Genomic DNA, 18,837 nt, shown 5'->3' on the forward strand with positions numbered 1-18,837 from the left:
GAAAAAAGTATAGGCTTTGGGAACTGCAGAGATCTGGGTTGAAATCCTAAGACTGACTTTCACTACCTTGGATTATGGATCTGTTATACCATGTTTCCAAGCCTCAGTTTCTTTATTTCTAAATAAAAAAACAGCTGGGTGTGGTGGTGTATACCTGTTAATCCCAGCAACTTGGGAGGCTGAGGCAGGAGGATCTCAAGTTCAAAGCCAGCCTTAGCAAATTAGCAAGGCCCTAAGTAACTCAGAGAGAACTTGCCTCAAAATAAAAAATAAAAGGGCTGTGGTTAAATGCCCCTGCATTCAATCTCTGGTACCAAAACAAACCAAAACAACCTAGGAAAAAATAATACTGTTCTTCCAGGGTTGTTGTGAGGATTAAACCCTGAGTGAACAGATGTTGGAGTTCAGCACAGTGCCTGGCATAGCTCAGAGGTCCAGCTCTACAAAGCTCTTTCCCTTTCAGTCCCTTTACCCCATCCTCATGTATCTTTTTCTTTTTGGTACTGAGGATTGAACCGGGGGTGCTCTATTACTTAGCTCCATTCCCAGCCCTTTAAATTTTTTATTTTGAGACACAGTCTCACTAAATTGCTCAGGCTGGCCTTTGACTTGCAATTCTCCTGCCTCAGCCTCCCTAGGTACTGGAATTACAGGTATAGGCCACCACACCTATTTCTTTCTTTTTTTCTTAAAAAAAAAAAAAAGTATAATATATATAGTTGTAGTTGGACACAATATCTTTATTTTATTTTTTGCGGGGGTGGTACCAGGGATTGAATCCAGGGGTACTTGGCCACTGAGCCACAACCCCAGCCCTATTTTGTATCTCACCGAGTCGCTTTGCGCCTTGCTTTTGCTGAGACTGGCTTTGTGGACTCGAGAACCTCCTGTCTCTGCCTCCTGAGCTGCTGGGATTTCAGGAGTGTGCCACCACACTAGGCACAATACCTTTATTTTATTTATTTATTTTTTTGTGGTGTCGAGGATTGAACCCAGGGCCTCGCACGTGCTAGGTGAGCGCTCTACCGCTGAGCCACAACCCCAGCACCCCCTGTTTCTTAAACATAAAGGCTCCCTGAGGTTTTTCTTTTTTTCCCTTGCTTTGGGCCTCACCACCATGGGTTAGTTAACTAATTAACATTTTTTTTTTTTAAGTTGTAGATGGATACAATATCTTTATTTATTTTTTTGTGGTGCTGAGGATCAAACCCTGTACCTCACACATGTGAGGCAAGCGCTCTACCACTGCTATAACCCCTGCCCATAATTAATTAACTAACATAATTAATTAACAGGGTTTTGCTATGTTGTCCAGGCTGTCCCTGAATGTCTGAATTTAAGCAATCCTACCTCAACCTTTCAGGTAGCTGGGACTACAAGTGTGTCACTGCACCTGGCTTCCATCCATGGATTTAGATATCACTTTTTTTTTTTTTAGTACCCACAGGCACTTTACTACTAAGCTACCTCCTTAGCCCTTTTTCTTTTATGCAAGGGATTGAACCCAGAGGTACTTTACCACTGAGTTACATCCCTAGTCTTAATTTTTTTTTTTTTTTTGAGGCAGGGTCTCACTAAGTTGATTAGGGCCTTGGTAAACTGTTGAGGCTGGCCTCGAACTTGTGATCCTCCTGCCTTAGCCTCCTGAGCCACTGGGATTACAATCTTGTGCTACCCTGCCTGGTTAATATTTAACTTTAATATTAATTCTTACCCCTCTCCTGATTTTCACATCCCCAAGTCCTGGCAGGATGTCTCCACCTGGATGCCCTTTGTGTGCTTCCTGCCTTGGGTGGCTACCTCTTTCTTTCTTGTAATGGGTCTCATCCTCTCTCCTGTGGACTGTGCTGTCATGTCTCAGTTGTTTTTCAGGCCATATGACATTCATTTCTTCTCATTTCAATGTGGGCCTGGTCCCACATTGGGATCAATGCCAGGATGGTGTCACCTTCTCAAAAGCTTTTATCTTGCCCATTGCCTTTAGAACATACCCAACATAATTTAACGCGCCATGGGTTCAGTCCCCAGTACCATAGTTTGAAAAAAAAAATGTTCAAAGAACATACCCAACATAGCCTTCAATACCCCAATAGTCCAAATTACCTAGACCACCATCTTTCTGCTTTATCTATTGTTTTGTGAAGTATTCCAAAGCAAATTACAGATGAGACATTTCACCATTTATATTTATATATATATATATATATATATATATATATATATATATATATATATATATACACACACACACACACACACACACACTAGGCGAGCACACTACTATTGAGCCATAACCCCAGCCCCTTTAGTGTGCATCTTTAAAGAAAGAGTAATTTCCCTAACTATCACTATCATAGCTAACAAAATTTAAAAAAACAAACAAACAAAAAAACAACATTTTTTCAATGCTGGGGATTGAACCCATGACCTTGTGCACAATAGGCAAGTTCTTTACAAGTGAGCTACACCCCTAACCTAACAAAATAATTTTGTCATGTTTAATTCTCATACCATATTCACGTTCCCCGAACTGTTCTAAAGTGTGTTTTGCAGCTGATTGTTTGGACAAAGATTCAATAAAGGGGGCTGGGGTTGTGGCTCAGTGGTAGAGCACTTGCCTCGTATGTGTGAGGTACTGGGTTCGATCCTCAGCACCACATAAAAATAAATAAAGATATTGTGTCCATCTACAACTAAAAAATATATTAAAAAAAAAGATTCAATAAAGGACCAAGCACTGTACTTGTACTTGCTTATTATGCACCATGTACCTCAGGTCAGTCAACCTTGATCTTCAGACCATCTTCCCATCCATCTTTCCCTCATCCTTTGTGAGCCCTTGGAGCCAGTCAACTCCAACCCAACCTGTCATATAACTTTTTTAAAGATTGCAACTCATTTATTTATTCATCCCCTGCCATATACTTTTAAAATTCATCCTTTTCTCCATCTGTGGTGGCACACACCTTTAATTCTAGAGACTTGGGAGGCTGAGGCAGGAGGATCTAAACTTCCAGGTCACCCTGGGCAACTTAGTGAGAACCTGCCTCAAAATCAAATGAAAAGCACTGGGGATATAGCTCAATGATAAAGCAAGCACCCCTGGGTTCACCCCTGCCCCCACACAAAAAATTATTTTTTACAGTTGACCCTCTCCTTGTCTCTGGAACTCAAAGCTTGCCATTTATTCTTTATTTCATCCATCTCTGTGAAATTCCCTCTCCTACTCCCTGTCTGTCCCTCTGAGCTCATCCAGCTGCAACAGGGGCTTCTACCTTTCTTCATGATGGACAGAACTTGATTCTGCCTCCAAGCACAGGGCAGGTCCGCTGTCTTTCTCTCCTTTTTGCCCCATGCCTAGCACATGCCTGGCATCTAGTGGCAGGTCAAAAAACAAACAAACCAAACCAAACCAATCAACCAAACAAAAAATCCTCAAACAAAAAACCTGATAAATACTTCTTTCTTTGGCATCTTGACTCCTCCTCCACAGCCTGCCTGCCATGATAAGGGAAGCAAGGTCCACAATGGGATTGGTATAATGTGCTGGAAGGGTGTGATCCTGGTAACTGGTTCTCAGCCAAGGGTGGATGCCTTCCCTTTGCTCTTATAGTTTCCTTCTTTGTGCACCCCATCCCCCAAAACTAAGGGAAGTGGCTCTTGAGGCAGAACCTTAAGGACCTAAGTGTGTGTGTGTGTGGGGGGCCCAGACTGGGAGTGTGAAGTCTGGTCCTTTATATCCTTTTGCCTGTTCATACCAGCGCTTTCTAGGGACCACTAGTGGCACACAGGCAGGGAGGCAGCTGGAACCCACCCCCGCCTTACAGTCACACCTAGCTGTGCCTTCTGGGATGAGAAGGGCTGTCTGCTAGAATGAGATGGGGAAATTCAAAAGATACAAACCTCCCTTGTCTAGTATCTTCCCCCACATCCTCATATAACGGTATGATCCGGAGCAGGGGAGTACAGGCTCTCAATCTTCCCCCCAGAGGGAGGGACCTGACATTTGACATATAATAATTGAGTAGGATGGTCCTGGATAAAGGCCTCCTCCCGATTTCTTAGTTCAAGAGCCCTGGAAAACGAAGAAACTGAGCTCACAGAAGGGGACATGAACCTCCCCGCCGCCCCTCCACGCAGGCTAGAAATGTTGGGAGACTCCCAGGACCTGAGGCCAGGGACTTTCTGGAAATGTTTATTCTGGCCCCACCCGATCCCAGGCAGCCCGTAGCTTTCTGCAGACCCGAGAATGGGGGCGGGAGCTTAAAACAGAAAGCGCGAGGAGGATCCGGGTGGGCTCTGGGCGATGAAGGATGAGGACGCCTCTCGCAGACCACCTTTTCACTTTGCCTCAGCTCTGCCGTCTGGACGCTTAGAGGGCAACTCTGGGTCGTCCATCCTTCCTTTGGCTCTTACCCGCCTCCTCTGCTTCCAAGAATCAAAGAGAACCCGGCGGCGCTCCGTCCTGCTTCCACAAGGGCCCCGAGCGCGATTAAGTGCTGCCCTGAGTGCCTTCCCTTTGCGGGGGTGGGTACTGTCTTCTGGGTTAGTGGCCACGTGGCCCTGCCGGGCGGGGGGCTCGGCCCTCCCCTGGCTGACCGTGGTGACTCAGGCCGCAGCTGTTCCCGCGTCACATGAGGAGGCTGGCGGCCACCGGGCGGGGAGGCGGCGGGGGAGGGGGCTGTGGCTGGAGCCGGGGCGGGGCCGCGCGGCAGGCGGGGCAGGAGCTGGGGGGCGCAGCTAGAGAGCCCCTGAGTCGCGGCGGGAGAGGAGCTCACAGCCTCTGGGAGCCCAGGTGAGGCCACGGGACCCACGGCGGACGTGGGCCTGGGTTGGGGAGACCACTCTGAGTGTCCTCTTCCAGGGGCTGGCCTCAGCCTCCGAATACCCGCCCCAAGCTCCACGACTCTCCCGAGGCCCTCGAATAACTTTGCTTCAAAGTTCGAGAAGCCTGGGCAGGGTGGGTTGGGGACACCGACCGCACTTTTTCGCGGGGAGGACAGCACCTGGCGGAAAGAGGTTGGGGGCCGGGGTTGGGCCGAGGACTGTCCTGCGGAGCTGTTTGGACGGGCAGTGGGTGTTTGACTCCTGCGGGCAGAGGGTCGGCGTCAGGCTCGAGCCCCTGTGGGTGCCCTCGCGTCTGTCCCGGGCTCCGGTGGCGGCCGGGGAGGTCCGGGCTGTCGCCCCCACACCTCTCTGGCCGCGGAGCAGAGGGGGCTGGGAGACGTGGATCTGACCGCGGGTTTCCGGGTGGGAGGGGCCGGGAATGGAGGTCGGGCTGGGAAGGCCTTGAGGGCAGGCGGGGAGCCCGGAAGCCCTGGCCCCCCTCGGCCTGTTCTAATTCCACCCCCCACCCGCCCTCCCTCGGCCCCAGGCCCAGCAGCCATGGCGATGGAAGGAGGAATGAAATGTGTCAAGTTCTTGCTCTACGTTCTTCTGCTGGCCTTTTGCGTGAGTGGGGAAGGGGAGCGATGGGGGCGCGCTGGCGGGGTGCAGGGAGCCCAGGCACAGGAGTGGTGAGGGCTGAGGGACCAAGAATGAAAGCAGCTGGAGACCAGATGTGGAAAGAAAGCCTGGGGAAAGGGCCGAAGGAGGAGCGGATACTCCCTCCTCCAGCTTTCAGGGACTCCTGAGGCTAGTTTGGACCGAGAATGGCCAAACTGGATGTGCAGCACCCCCACCCCCACTTCTCCTGGCCCTTCCTGTCTGGTGACCCAACCACTTGTGATATGGGGCAGTGGGGCAACCGCCAACGGCCTGATGCTATCGCCACGAGGCTTTCCTCCACTCCCCACCCTGCTCATCCCTCTCCATTCCCTTTTCCCACTTTTCCCTTACCAGTTGGTTGGGGATGAGGAAGAGCTCTGCCCACCCTAATTGGTTCTTGCCCCGGACTCCTCCCTGGGATCCTGGCCTGAGAGGCTACTGTTTGTTCAGGGAGGGGCACACCACCCTTGCCCCCTTTTCCTGCTTTCTCCTCCCTGTCTTGAAGATCTTAGTTATTGGAGGGTAGTGAGGATGCAGATCTGAGAAAGAATCTGGCCAGGAGCCCTGGGGGCCCATAAAATGTACTACTTTTAGGTCAGGAATGTGTGTGCCCTGGGGTCAAGGCTTTCTATGTACTTCTCTTTTTTGCTTCTGGTCACCCCCTGGCTGAAGAGCTGTTTAAAGGAAGGCCTGGCTTCCCCCTTCTCTGAGTGCTTTGAACAGATCCCCAGGGTCAAGAGTGGGGTATCTCCCTGTTCCCAATCCAAAGTTCCCTGGTGGTGTGAGAATCTCTCTCCTGGATTGGTCTGTGTCCCTGTGCTGCTGTATTGTTGTGGTTCTGGCCTAACCCTCATTTGCCTTCCCCTTCAGGCCTGTGCAGTGGGATTGATCATTGTGGGTGTAGCAGTCCAGCTTGTCCTGAATCAAACCATAACCCATGGGGCTACTCCTGGTACTCTGTTGCCTGTGGTCATCATTGTAGTGGGTGCCTTCCTCTTCCTGGTGGCCTTTGTGGGCTGCTGTGGTGCCTGCAAGGAGAACTACTGTCTTATGATGACGGTGAGTGGGATGTGGGACCAGCATGGGTGCCTGGGAGTGCCAGAAGGCAAAAGAATTTCTATGGTTAGGGCTAACTAGGGTGGGTAAGTTGGGGACCTCTGTAAGTTTTCCAGGGACTGGCTGGACCAGAGCAGGTCTTTCTCATCCAGACTCCATACTTGACTCCCTTCCTTTGCTCTTGCAGTTTGCCATCTTCCTGACTCTTATCATGCTAGTGGAGGTGGCCGTGGCCATTGCTGGCTATGTGTTTAAAGACAAGGTAAGCAGGGCATAAGGGGAGACCCCTGCTTTGTGCTGCTCTGGGACTCAGTGGCCTGAATTCTGCTCTCAACAACTCTATTTCCTATTCTAAGGTCAAAACAGAGTTTAATAAGAACTTCCAGCAGCAAATGCAAAATTACCCGAAAAACAATGGTACAGCTTCATTGCTGGACAAGATGCAGGAAGAGGTGAGTGGGGCTGCTGGGAACAGAAGTAATGGGGGAAGGGGATTCTTGTCTCTGTACTGAAGATGGTGATTCACTTAGCATATTTCCTCCCATATTTCTCCACTTCCAGTTTAACTGCTGTGGGGCTGCTAACTACACAGATTGGGAGAACATACCCGGTATGGGGAAGGACCGAGTCCCTGACTCCTGCTGCATCAATGTCACTGCACACTGTGGAACTGATTTCGACCTGCATGCAATCAATACCCAGGTTGGGGGAAGATTGAGATAGTATGAGACTTGGGAAATCTGGGAAATGTTTAGGAGGTAGGATAGTTTACATGGTCAGGGATGGGGAGGGCTGTGAGAATTCAAAGGGTGGGGAAAAGGACAGAGGGGTAGAGAAGAGACAAAGGGGCTGATGAAAATGTGTATGAAGTTTCTGATGGTCTTTTGCCTCCCTGCAGGGCTGTGTGGAGAAGATTGGCATGTGGCTGAGGAAGAATGTGCTGCTGGTGGCTGCAGCAGCTCTGGGCATTGCTTTTGTAGAGGTGAGGTGCCCTGGGCAGGGGCTGGGACCTCTTGGGTGGGGACAGGGGAAATAGGGAGGAGGGTGCTGAACAAGAGGTACTGGTTAGTGGGGTAGGGAGCTTTGATTGTGTTTGGGATCCTGTGGGTGTGTCCTAGATAGCTTGACATTCTGAATCTTCTCTACCCTCTTCTCCATCTTTCTTTCTAGGTCCTAGGAATTGTCTTTGCCTGTTGCCTTGTGAAGAGTATCCGAAGTGGATATGAAGTAATGTAGGCGGGTCTGGTTTCTTTAGCCCCTCTAGGGGAGTGGAATAGAATCTTTCATGTTTTCCAATTAAACGGATTATTTTTTCAGACCAAAAAGAGATGGTTTCAGTTTGTTGAGTGATCCTTGATCCATTTTCTCTCATTTTCCATATTCCCTGTCCTCTGGAAACTTTCTCTGTGTGCAGCTCTGGGAAAGGCAGGCCTGATTTGGCGGGTGTTTGGGAAAGGAGGATTTTGCTAAAGGTGTGGGTAGGACTGGGGGTGAGAGAAGTGAGGATCTAGAGGAGGTTGTGGCCAAGTGCCTTCCCTTTTTTGTGCTCCCAGGCTTAGCACTGGAACATACATGAAGCCATCTCTTGTATAAGCCAAAGGGATTTTCCACAAAGGTCCTACCTGGTAGAGCCCAGTCCAGATCCACTATGTAAATCTTTCTGGTCTTCTGTACACCTCTGAGGGCCAGCAAACTCCTTCCCCCTCTAGTCCTCAAGGGGAGTTTGCCCCTTTCAGAGTGGTTATAAGATGCTTGAGACCTGTATGGCCAGTGTCCCTCATTCTTCACCCAGTAGGTGAATTTAAGTGAGTACTGCCTTACATGAAAAACACTCAAGCTGGCCCTGAACCCTCTTCATCACCTTCTCTTCCCCTGAGGAAAAATAGATAATACTCTTATATAGAAATACGCCTTCTAGTGGTCACCCTTCCCCCTGCAGTTTCAAATATCACTTACAGTTGCAAGGCAATTCCCTTACGTCCCCCAGTGGGTGCTAGCTGTTTTGCAGGCACTGAACAGGCTAGAGACTTTGGGCAGTAAAACAGCTTAGGGTAATTAGCCCTTAAATGGGGTCAGTCTCCCACTGGACACATTCATTTTGCCCACCTACTGTTTTTTTTTTTTTTAACAATATACATTTATTGTCTATTTTGTACCAGGCACCAGGAAGTGCCAGGGTGGGGACCAAAATACAAGTCCTTGCCCTTGAAAAACAATCTGTTCCTGGAAGGGTAGATTCAGTAGACTGACTGGGAGGGCTTGGGAAGGACCCAGGCAAGCACAGCATCCACCAGGCTGGCTGGCAGGTAGGAAGCAGGCAGCCAGAGCAGCTTGGCGTCCCAGCCTGGGCTGTAGCGGGTTCGGGGGTGACAAGCAGTCAGGGCATGCTCCACACATCTGCTCACCTTGGTTAGGTCCGGGTCACAGATCAGGTTCATGATGCGCCGCTGCACTTTCAGGTCTGCAGCCCCGTGAATGGTTGCAGTTAGCATCTTTTCCTGACTCCATCCCATCTTAGGTCCTATTTTCTAGATCCTTGGGCTTGTTGCCCAGTAGAGATGACTCTTAAGTTCCTTCTCTATTTTGGGGAATGGGCAGGTTCTAACTGGCCTAGACACTTTCCTGGGGCCTTCCATTTATAAGCTTGCCCACCTCCTCCTCCCAGCTGATGAGGGTCTGGCCTTACTGGCCCTCTCATTTCTCTTCATGTACCCCTATATGTGCCCAGCTACTCACACTTGGTAAGGAAGGCCTCCCCATAGTGAGCCTGTGTGGCTGGAGGTAGTCGCGCCCAGCAGGCCTGCAGGGTGTTCTCCAAATTCTCCAGGCTGGTCACAGGGGTTCGGAAGAAGCCAGGCTCCACGATGGAGACTTGTACCCCAAAAGAAGCCACATCCCGCCTGGAGTATGGGTAGAGAGGTTTCTGGGTTCTTGCTCTATAGGGAGGGTACTTTCAGGAACATAGGTGGGGAATCTAAGATGGACAGTTATCACAGGCTAGGGATATGAGTCCTGGTAAAAAGAGAGATCCCTGCTGTTCTGAGACAAGGGGCAAGTGGGTAATGGAAGGGAGGTATTGTGTAGGATGGAAGTCAAACCCAGGAGATTGTGTATGCTAGTCCAGTGTGTTATCACTGAGTTATGCCCCTACCCAGAGGGAGGTATTTTTTCCTATCTATAATTTAGAGCAAGGGCCAGAAAACTTTATTAAAAGGCCTGATAGCAAATATTTTGGGTGCTGCAGGCCAAGAAACAAAGTTAATGATATTACTAGGTAGTTATATAACCATTTACAAAGTAACTCTTTAAAAATGCAAAAACCATTATTGGCAAGATTTGGCCTGAGAAAGGCTGCTTGCCAATCTTGATCTAAAGAAACCCCATTCCCTAGCTCCCAAAACATGGGATTACATGGACATGTAATCTAATGGGGAGAGTAGTGATATATCCCACTGCCCTTGCCCAGATGTACAGTTCTAAGTAAAAAGTATGTGTTACATGATGCCAATTACAAAATTAAAGACCAAGAGCGCTTGCTTTGCATATGTGAAGTACTGGGTTTGATCCTCAGCACCACATAAAAATAAAAAAACAAAATAAAGATATTGTGCCCACGTATAACTAAAAATTATTTTTTTAAAAAATTAAAGACTAAGGGACAAGGACAAAAATGATCTGCTGAGTGATGGTGGTTAGGGCAAGCTTTCTTTTTTTTTTTTTTAAATTTTTTAATACTTATTTATTAGTTTTCGGCGGACACAACATCTTTTGTTTGTATGTGGTGCTGAGGATCGAACCTGGGCCGCACGCATGCCAGGCGAGTGTGCTACGGCTTGAGCCACATCCCAGCCCCAGGGCAAGCTTTCTTAAAAGGTGGGCTCAGCTTGTATAACTTGGGCTTCTGCTTTAAATTCAGGCCCTGCTATCCTTATCAAGACTCCTTTGTGCTTCCATGGAGCTTTTGAACATTATTGTTTAAAGATGAAGGGCTGAAGAACATAATGACCAAGCTCCAGAGACAAGCAGACCTGGGGATGGAGATCCCAGTACTTCCACTAATGAGCTTTGTATTAATATCTAACTTTATAGGATTGTTGGAAGGATTAAATGAGAAAATGTAATGTAAAGCTACTTGCTCATTCAAATAGCTGTTAGTAGTTTTCCTTCTTTACTCCTGATGATAGCAGGGTTTTTTTTTTTGAACATTTACTATGTTGGGTTTTTCCATGTACCTCATTTCATTCCCAATATCCATGAGGCATGTCTTCTTATCCTGATTTAACAGGTGAGGAAAGACGGGATAAAGATAGTAACCTATCTAAGGTCATAAAGCTTACAAACAAGCTGGGTTATGAACCTATGAAGTCCAGCCCTAACCTGTCTCCTTGTCAACCTTCCATGGTGTTGTCCTAATCATCTCTGTGGATCAATGCCAAACAGGCACTAACATGAATGTTGAGTGGGCTGCCCCTTGGCTTGGAGTCCAGAGCTCTGCACCCCTCACCTCAGGCTGTCAGAGAAGGCCTCCAGGCCAAACTTGGAGACACAGTAGCCCCCGCCATTGGCTGCCAGGCGACCCAGGACGCTGGTGATGTTGATCACCCGGCCTCGGGCCCGCTGTAGCAGCGGCAATAGGGCAAGGGTGACCCCGATAGGACCCAGAGTGTTCACATTCAGCACCCGATGGAAATCATCCCATGGCAGCCATGGTGTGGGTCCGATGATACCAGCCACACCGGCATTATTCACCAGACCAAAAAGCCCTGTGGGGAGACGAGATGGGTTTTGTGTGTGTGTGTTGGGGGGGAATGAGACACTTCCATGTCCTCTCCTTCATGTGAGGATCTGAACACTGCTCCTCCCCACTGGTCCCTCTAGCTTCCCACAGCTCTTGCAAGGGACTCTGGGGGTTATTGTGGGGACCAGGAACACCCCATACCATGTTCCTGGTGGCTCTACCATACTCACCTGCTTCCCTAACATGTGTCTCCACCCATTTGGCTACCCGCTGGACACTTTGGGGATCAGTGACATCCAGCAGGGTAGTGTGGAGGCGGGAGGAGGCCATCTGCTGTAGGTTCTCTGCCCCAGAGGGGGTCAGGCAGCTGGCCAAGACTCGGAAGCCCCTCTGGTCCAGTCGTAGTGCCAGAAGGCGCCCGAAGCCTGAGTCACAGCCGGTGATGAAGACGAAGGCATCGCTGGCAGGCAGGCTTTGCCGGTCCCTCAGAAACCACAGCACTGCCCAGAACAAGGCACCCAGCAACAGAAGTAGCCACATGGCTGGACCCAAATGACCTGCAGGTGGCAGCCCAAGCTGGGCAGGAAGACTTGTTCTTTATTTTGGCCCCAAAGCCTGGGCCTCTAACATCCTCCTTAGCTAACATGTCTGGTCTGAGCAGATTGAGAAATTATCTGATTGGCAGATAATTGGCCAAGTATGGCTTATTGTGCAAAACAAAGATGTGGGCAGACCCTATATTTGTGGCTAACTAAAAAGATGAGCTAGGTTCTGTGTGCAGACCTGCCCCATGGGAACAGAGGGATCTTGTTTGTTCTCACACCTTTTCTCCTACTAAACCAGGGGCACTGGAAACCTCTAAGTGTAACCTGAGCCTTATTTATACAACCACATATAGGGCTAAGAGCCCTGCATTTCAGTCATGATGGCCCCAAACTTGCTGTGTAATGGTAGGTATCTTTCTGCATCTCTGAACCTATTTTCTCATCTAGCAAGCTGGGTTACCACCCACCAGGCCCACTCAGAATTGTGGAGGATCAGAGATAATGTGTGAGGAAGCATATCCAGTCTTCCTATAGCACCCACAACTCCCACTGTCCCACTTACCTACTCTGGGGAAAGCTGGTAGATATTACAACGTGTGAAGCTGCTCCCTTTGTTTCTGTTTAAGAGACTTTGCTTTCGGTCTTCCCAGTCTCCCACACTAGCAGCAGCTAAGCCCAAAGTCCAGAGTGGGTGGACTTGGGCGTCAGGAGTGTTAAGTGTAAGTGTGATGAGAAAGGGGAGGGCTGAGGAGGAGGAGCTAGGGAGGCTGGAGCCTATCTGACTGAAGCTAGGGTTTGGCAGAAGCCAGATTTGCCCAGGCGCTACCTCCTGGGCTGTCTTTCTCAGCCTGGGTTCCTGATCATTTATGCCATGGTCTCCCAGGAAGAGGAAGCTGTCAAGGATGGCAGCTTCTCCTCTCTGTTGGTGGCCCTGAAATTGTCATTCCTCTCCCTTCTCTGTCCTGAAGTGCCCCCAAGAATTAATCTCTCACCTGGTTCAGACTCATGATACTGCTTAGTGCCAGCCCTGGGAGAGGCCGCGAGCACGTGGAAAGGCAGAAAGCCAGAGCTGGGAAATAGGACTGCTCCTTGTCTTATTTCTCCTCTGCAGGAAACTGAAGTTTGGGACTAGGAAGCATGGGGCAGGAATCACCAGGACCTTCTCTCCAGAGGTGTGGAAAACTTCCCACCCTCTGCTAACCCAAAAGGTACTTGTATGGGATTGTAAAGATGAAGCTAGTTCCACCCTCTATCAGAAAGGCCCCTCTCCCTCAGGGAAACCTCTGAATCCTTTACTTCCATCCTCACACTGAAGCTAGTAGTTCCTTGACACACACCACATAGAAATGGACACTTCAGTTTTATTCATCGGTTACCTGTCAGTCTCCCTCCTGCCTCTGTGGGTGAGGCATGAGGGGTCGGATAGAGGGGCTAGGAGGGGGCAGACTGTAGCTGTCCTTTGTAGACATATTCCAGTGCAGTGGCAATTGTGCGCATATCCAGTTCGATGCTCCGAGCCCAGTTCTCCACATCCCCTATTTCCTGGGAAGGATGCAGGAGGGATGGAATCCAGGAATCAGGATGGGTAGGGTAGGTAGAGTGTTTCCCAGTGTGGGAACATTTTTTTTATTCATCTGGAAAGGTCTTTACTTGGATCTACTAATGGACTAATGGACTGTATTTCTTTTTTCTTTTTTTGGTAGTAGATTGAACTCAGGGACGCTCTACTACTGAGCTATATCCCCAGCCCTTTTAAAAGAACTTTAAATCTTGAGACAGGGTCTCACTAAGTTGTTGAGGCTGGCCTAGAACTTATGATCCTTTTGCCTCAGCCTCCCATGTTGCTGGGATTACAGGAGTCTGTCACTGCACCTAGCTCTTTTCTTTTTTTTTTTAATAATATTTATTTTTTAGTTTTCGGCAGAAACAACATCTTTGTTTGTATGTGGTGCTGAGGATCAAACCTGGGCCGCATGCATGCCAGGCCAGCGCGCTACCGCTTGAGCCACATCCCCAGCCCCTCTTTTCTTTCTTTTTTGTCCAGATTGGCCTTCCCACCCTCTGCTAACCCAAAAGGTCTTCCTGCCTCAACCCTTTTGAGTAGCTGGGACTATAGGTGTACTTCACAGAACTGGGGATGTTCTGAGTACTTTTTCTTTTTGGTACCAAGGTTTGAACCCCATTTTTATATATTAGTTAGAGACAGGGTCTTGCTGAGTTGCTTAGGGCCTCACTAAATTGCCGAAATTGTCTTTGAACTCTCCATCCTCCTGCCTCAGAGCTGCTGGGATTATAGGCATGTGCCACTGTGCCCCGCTGAGCACTTTTTCTTTCTTTCTTTTTTGTTAGTTTAGGGATTGGCCCTCTACTAATGAGCTACTTCTACCACCCAGCCTCTGCTTTTATTTCTTTCTTTAGCTTCTCTGACACTGTAATCATAGACGAAGTACCTGGGACAATACCCACTTCCTCCTTAATCCAAGGCCTGAGGTAATCAGACTGGAGGCAGCTATTGAGGGTTCTGATAGGGTTGTGACATGGGGAGTGTGGCCCACCTTTAGTGCTTGGTTGAAGTTCTCCACCATCCCGATCCACTGGCCTGTCTGCTTGGCAAATTGGGCAGCCTGGACCTGAAGGGTCTTCACCTCATGGTCCAGCTTTCTTTGGTTCATGTAGGCCTGGGCCACACTAAGGGTTGGAGGAGGGAGGCGATTAGCTCATCCAACTTGTGGGCGGGTGGTCTCCAGAACTAATATTCCACTGTAGTTGGGAGGCCAGTTAGGAGTTAGGGCTGGGAAAATCTTAAGATTTTGGCTCTTCATATATGTGATGCAAATGACTACCAGTACATGCAAATGAAGCCAGCTCTTTACTCCACTCCCAGGATTCCCAGGAGAGCCAAGTTTTGGGAGCTGACTAGAAACATACCATCTCCTATTCCCCAAAGGAGTTCCTGCAGCTGGGTGGGGGGAAGGGAGGGTTAACCTGGTGGGACATCCCTGAGGGAAATGAGGGTATGGTGATGCTGGGAAAATCTTGCAGCAGGGACACATCTGGCAATGACTGGAAGTCCAGGGATCTGTGCAAGAAGTTGGGAAGAGAATTGGGCCCCTCTCTGAATCTGGGGTGGGGTGGGAGAGCAACCCCCTCTCCCCAGAAACCCTGGGTCAGGAGAGAATATCAAGGGGTTTCTTCTTGGATCTCTCCTCTAACTCTTCTTTCGCCCACACAGATGAAAGAAAACACACACACTGCCTCTCTTCTTCTCCAGGCAATCATTTTCTCTTCTCCTTAACCAAGGTTAACTGGCTGCAGTTACCATTGCTATTACTGGGTTGGTGTCCCCAATCCTCTAACAATGTTTTTTTGCTTCCACCTCCCCTGCAATGATTATTCGCCCTTCCTTATTGGCCAATTAATCTTTCACCCCCCTACCCCAAAGCTCTAGGTCAGCCAGGAGAATACACATCCGGTGCCCCCACCCACTGGAATGTGTGGGGGCTGAAGGAGACAAGGGATGGGGGAGGTCATGAGAGTGGGCAGGACACCTGACAAGGGCTGAGATAAACTGAGTCTTTGTTTTTCTTTCTGGGGAATAAGAGGAGCCGTGGGCAGCAACACAAAACCCTTTCTAATCTGGCTTTGGCTTAGCTGCCCTCCAAGCTGAAAGTGGGGTGGCTTCTAGAAAAGAGAAGAGAAAAAAGCCTGGGCCAACTGCACAAATGGTGGCACAGCACAGCCCAGGAGGCGCCAATGTGGGAGGGAGAGGAGACAAAAACCTGCCCCTCCTCTTTGGGAAACAGCACTGAGTGCAGAGAGCTGCCTGGAGGGAAGGGAAATTAGAGGTCCCAACCACAGCCACAGCCTTCCTTTTCCCTCATCTCCCCCCAGATGAGTAATGAAGATGACCCCAGCCCCTGCATGACTCCCTAGGATGACTCAGTCTCTGGATTCACAACCAAGCTCTTTCACTTGCCCTAGGGTGGAAGGCACCACACTGCCTCCTTTCTTCCAACAGAGGATCAAATCAAAACCTCTGAACTCTTCTGGGTCACTCAGGGTCAGGAGACAATGTTCTTTGTTCCTTCCCAAGTCTTTGGCGATTATTGGCATTCTCATTTAAGGCTGGGGTAGGGGGTCATCTCTGGAGACTCAGAAGGAGGCTAAGAGACAGCCTGGCTCTGCCCTAGCTCCTGGCATAGGTTCCACCTTCACCCCCACCAGCTGTGCCATCCCTTTCCTGCCAGCTGTTGCTCAGGCTTGCCAGAGGGTGGGAGGTGAAGAAGGAGAGGGTGGTAAGCTGTGGTGAAGGAGGGTGTTCTCTCTCCCACAGAAGTGACAGCTGGACTTGGAAGGGCAAAGGGATGTGGGCAGATGGCATCACGTTGTTAAGTGCCAGGCAAGTTAATGTGAGGAGGGGGAAATCTGGCTGCTTCTCCAACCACGGCAGCTGCTCCTCCGTTGCACCGTGTTAGCCGTCAGAGCTGACTCCAACCTCTCTCCACAAAGTTGAACTGGGAGGTCAGGGTAGGATAGGGGAACAAATGGAACATCCCAACCCTTTAAAACAGCCTAAGGGTCAGACACCTTGTTAGTGTCTGACTTGGGGGAGGGAGCCGGTGTTCATAGGAAGAGGTTCATACCCCACATTGAGGTGATCCACCAAAGCTTCTGTCAGGCAGGTCGCTGCAGTGATAGCCTCGCGCCTCCTCTTCTCTGGGTGTGGGGGAAAAGGGATTGGAAACATGGTTTTTGAGGGTGGTGCCAAGAGTTCCTCACCCACCCATTACTATTCTGCTAGTTCCCCAAACATCCAACTAATCTGGGAATGCCCTAGCCGAAAAGGATCTTGCAAAACATAAAGCAATCTCATTTAATTTTGGAGATGAGAAAATACCCTGAGAGGGGAAGGGAAGCGCTCAGGGATGCCAACCAGTCAGTTCCAGCGCCCAGGACTCCTGACTCCCAGGCCTCCTTTCTCCACTGATTTGGCTAAAGGATCTGTAACTCTGGGATTCCCAGACTAGATTCAGGAAAAGCAGTGCCTCATCTCCTCCTGGGTGGTTTCGGGCCTCCTAGAATCCAGTCTCTGGGAGGTCCCTGACACACTCCTCTCTCAGGACAGTCCCTTCCCACTTCCAGTATGAGAGGCTCCCCCGGACCAATGGCAAGGCGCCCCTGAGCAAGGGGCGGGGTTAGGATGACGCCAAGGCGGGATTGGGGGCGTTGCCGAGGGGACTGGAGAGTTGCCAAAAGGACCGGAGACTGTGGGTCCCGGAACGAAATTCCAAAAAAGCCGCCCCCTATTCTCTCTCCTCCACCCCCGCTGCCCGTCAGCCCTAGCCCTTCCCTGGATCTGGGCTGTTACTTGAGGTCTAGGCCTCCGGTAGAAGCTAGGCCGCGGCCGGGGAGGAAAAGGCCGACAGGAGATTCGGCTCACCCTGCAGCTCCTTGCGCTCATTCTGCTTGGCCTGGTGTTCTTTGAGCAGGCGGGACAGCATGGTCGTGACGGGGCTGGGGGTTGGGCACGCCGGCCCCCCTCCTGCTGCCGGAGCTGGAATGCACCTCGGTTCCTGCGGGGCCGGGGTCACGTGACCGCAACGTCACGTGAGGTCGGGAACCGCCCTCTTTTAGAGATGTGGGATGGTTGGTTAGGAAAGAGGATCTTAACGATTCCAACCCTAGAGGATTGGCACAGCCGGTGAGCCCTTTTCTTTATTGGGTGCTCACTCTGTTGAGTGTTGGAAGGAGTTTTCTTTAGTGCCCATATTGCAGAGCCAGTTTTTAACATCTCTCTGGCTCTCAGGCGTTGCCAGGCTGTCCATCACGTTTCGGTTGTTGGGGCGGCCGAGGCTCCCTCGGCTCATTGAAATTCTTTTCGTTCCCTCGCCCTACCTCCTGGCAGTACTGAACAGTTCTCAGTTGATTCCCAACTCCCTCTCTCTAGAAGAGAACGCTTTCGTCTTTTCCAGCCCTTTCTCTTCTCACCACGCTGCCGAGGTCCCTCAATTCTCAATATAGAGAAGCATTTTATGCCCTTCAAGAGGCCTTCTAAGGAGGTTTGCTAACTTGGCGGACTCTGTGTGGTGAATGTGCAATTCCATCTCTGTCCTTTTGTGGTCAGGGAATGCGAAGTGCTGTGGCCAAAGTAAAAGGTAAATTATACAACGCCTCTCTGAACTGTAGAAGAATGTTTCCAGGATTAACGCCAACAAGAAAAATTATAAACATCATCAATATATTGCTGTTGCTACAATGACTATTGGTATATCTTCTTCTTCTTTTCCTTTCTTTAATAAAAGAAACTTTGTTTAGAGATGAGGGGGTCTCGCTTTGTTGCCCAGGCTAGTCTCGAATTCGCCATTCTACTGCCTCAGTCTCCTAAATACTGGCATCCAGCTCTTGGTGGATCTTAACATGCTGAGTGACTTTGGGCAGTTTGCTTACCCACTCTGGATTTTAGTTTTCTTTTTAATAAAATAGGGGGATTGTATTAAATCAGTGATTCTCAACCCTGACTAAACACTAGAATCACATGGGAGAGCTTTCAATTATTTATTTTTGGATACTGGGTATTGAACCCAGGGACTCTCCACCACATCCCAGCTTCTTAAAAAGAAAAAAAAAAAAAAAAAAGAAAGAAAGAAAAGAAAAGAAAAAAAAGGGTCTCGCTAAATTGCTGAGGCTGGCCTCAAACTTGGTGATTCTTCTGTCCCAGCCTTCAGAGTAAATGGGGTTATAGATGTGTACTACTATGGAGGTCCATGTGGGAGCTTTAAAAAATTCCTTGATCTCAAGTTTATTAAATAGATTCTCAAGAGGTGAAGCCCAGACATTAGTATTTTATAGGATGTGTGATTCTAATGTGCACTCAGTGTTTAGAATCACTGGGCTAAACCACATCTAAGACTTTCCAACTTTGACATGAACACATTTTATGATTCAGTGGCATAATTAAACTTATTTCATTATATCTACTATCAGGGGAGGATAAATGAGTACTGGTTGAGT

General features: G+C 49.3%; 3 protein-coding genes across 3 annotated transcripts; 1 reads left to right on the plus strand and 2 right to left on the minus strand.

Annotated features, from left to right (window-relative positions):
* Positions 1 to 4,692: 4,692 nt before the first annotated feature.
* On the plus strand, positions 4,693 to 7,870 carry Cd63 (CD63 molecule). The gene is made up of 8 exons (XM_027928710.2): positions 4,693 to 4,795; positions 5,375 to 5,451; positions 6,358 to 6,546; positions 6,731 to 6,805; positions 6,900 to 6,995; positions 7,105 to 7,245; positions 7,442 to 7,525; positions 7,714 to 7,870. Exons 2-8 carry the CDS (start codon positions 5,386 to 5,388, stop codon positions 7,777 to 7,779), a joined length of 717 nt encoding a protein of 238 aa, XP_027784511.1. The 5' UTR covers positions 4,693 to 4,795; positions 5,375 to 5,385; the 3' UTR covers positions 7,780 to 7,870.
* An 863-nt stretch (positions 7,871 to 8,733) lies between these two features.
* Rdh5 (retinol dehydrogenase 5) lies at positions 8,734 to 13,095 on the minus strand. Its single transcript, XM_027927172.3, has 5 exons — positions 12,389 to 13,095; positions 11,512 to 11,857; positions 11,048 to 11,306; positions 9,280 to 9,443; positions 8,734 to 9,004 (listed from the first exon to the last, which is right to left on the minus strand). Exons 2-5 carry the CDS (start codon positions 11,819 to 11,821, stop codon positions 8,781 to 8,783), a joined length of 957 nt encoding a protein of 318 aa, XP_027782973.1. The 5' UTR covers positions 11,822 to 11,857; positions 12,389 to 13,095; the 3' UTR covers positions 8,734 to 8,780.
* A 72-nt stretch (positions 13,096 to 13,167) lies between these two features.
* Positions 13,168 to 17,430, minus strand: Bloc1s1 (biogenesis of lysosomal organelles complex 1 subunit 1). The gene is made up of 4 exons (XM_027927175.2): positions 17,267 to 17,430; positions 16,470 to 16,542; positions 14,382 to 14,514; positions 13,168 to 13,368 (listed from the first exon to the last, which is right to left on the minus strand). Exons 1-4 carry the CDS (start codon positions 17,325 to 17,327, stop codon positions 13,258 to 13,260), a joined length of 378 nt encoding a protein of 125 aa, XP_027782976.1. The 5' UTR covers positions 17,328 to 17,430; the 3' UTR covers positions 13,168 to 13,257.
* Positions 17,431 to 18,837: the final 1,407 nt, after the last annotated feature.

This window comes from Marmota flaviventris, chromosome 3, assembly GCF_047511675.1.
Source record: "Marmota flaviventris isolate mMarFla1 chromosome 3, mMarFla1.hap1, whole genome shotgun sequence".
Lineage (NCBI taxonomy): Eukaryota > Metazoa > Chordata > Mammalia > Rodentia > Sciuridae > Marmota > Marmota flaviventris.

What these genes read in the sequence shown, in the direction of transcription:
- Cd63 (XM_027928710.2), top strand. Translation starts at nt 5,386, where the DNA reads ATGGCGATGGAAGGAGGAATGAAATGTGTCAAGTTCTTGCTCTACGTT. An exon ending in TTCTTCTGCTGGCCTTTTGC is followed by an intron (nt 5,452 to 6,357) that starts GTGAGTGGGGAA and finishes CTTCCCCTTCAG; the next exon opens with GCCTGTGCAGTGGGATTGAT. An exon ending in TGGGCATTGCTTTTGTAGAG is followed by an intron (nt 7,526 to 7,713) that starts GTGAGGTGCCCT and finishes CTTTCTTTCTAG; the next exon opens with GTCCTAGGAATTGTCTTTGC.
- Rdh5 (XM_027927172.3), bottom strand. Translation starts at nt 11,821, where the DNA reads ATGTGGCTACTTCTGTTGCTGGGTGCCTTGTTCTGGGCAGTGCTGTGG. An exon ending in GCCTTCTCTGACAGCCTGAG is followed by an intron (nt 9,444 to 11,047) that starts GTGAGGGGTGCA and finishes CCCATACTCCAG; the next exon opens with GCGGGATGTGGCTTCTTTTG. An exon ending in GGAGGCCTTCCTTACCAAGT is followed by an intron (nt 9,005 to 9,279) that starts GTGAGTAGCTGG and finishes ACGGGGCTGCAG; the next exon opens with ACCTGAAAGTGCAGCGGCGC.
- Bloc1s1 (XM_027927175.2), bottom strand. Translation starts at nt 17,327, where the DNA reads ATGCTGTCCCGCCTGCTCAAAGAACACCAGGCCAAGCAGAATGAGCGC. An exon ending in TGAGCGCAAGGAGCTGCAGG is followed by an intron (nt 16,543 to 17,266) that starts GTGAGCCGAATC and finishes CCCCACACCCAG; the next exon opens with AGAAGAGGAGGCGCGAGGCT. An exon ending in ACTTCAACCAAGCACTAAAG is followed by an intron (nt 13,369 to 14,381) that starts GTGGGCCACACT and finishes CATCCTTCCCAG; the next exon opens with GAAATAGGGGATGTGGAGAA.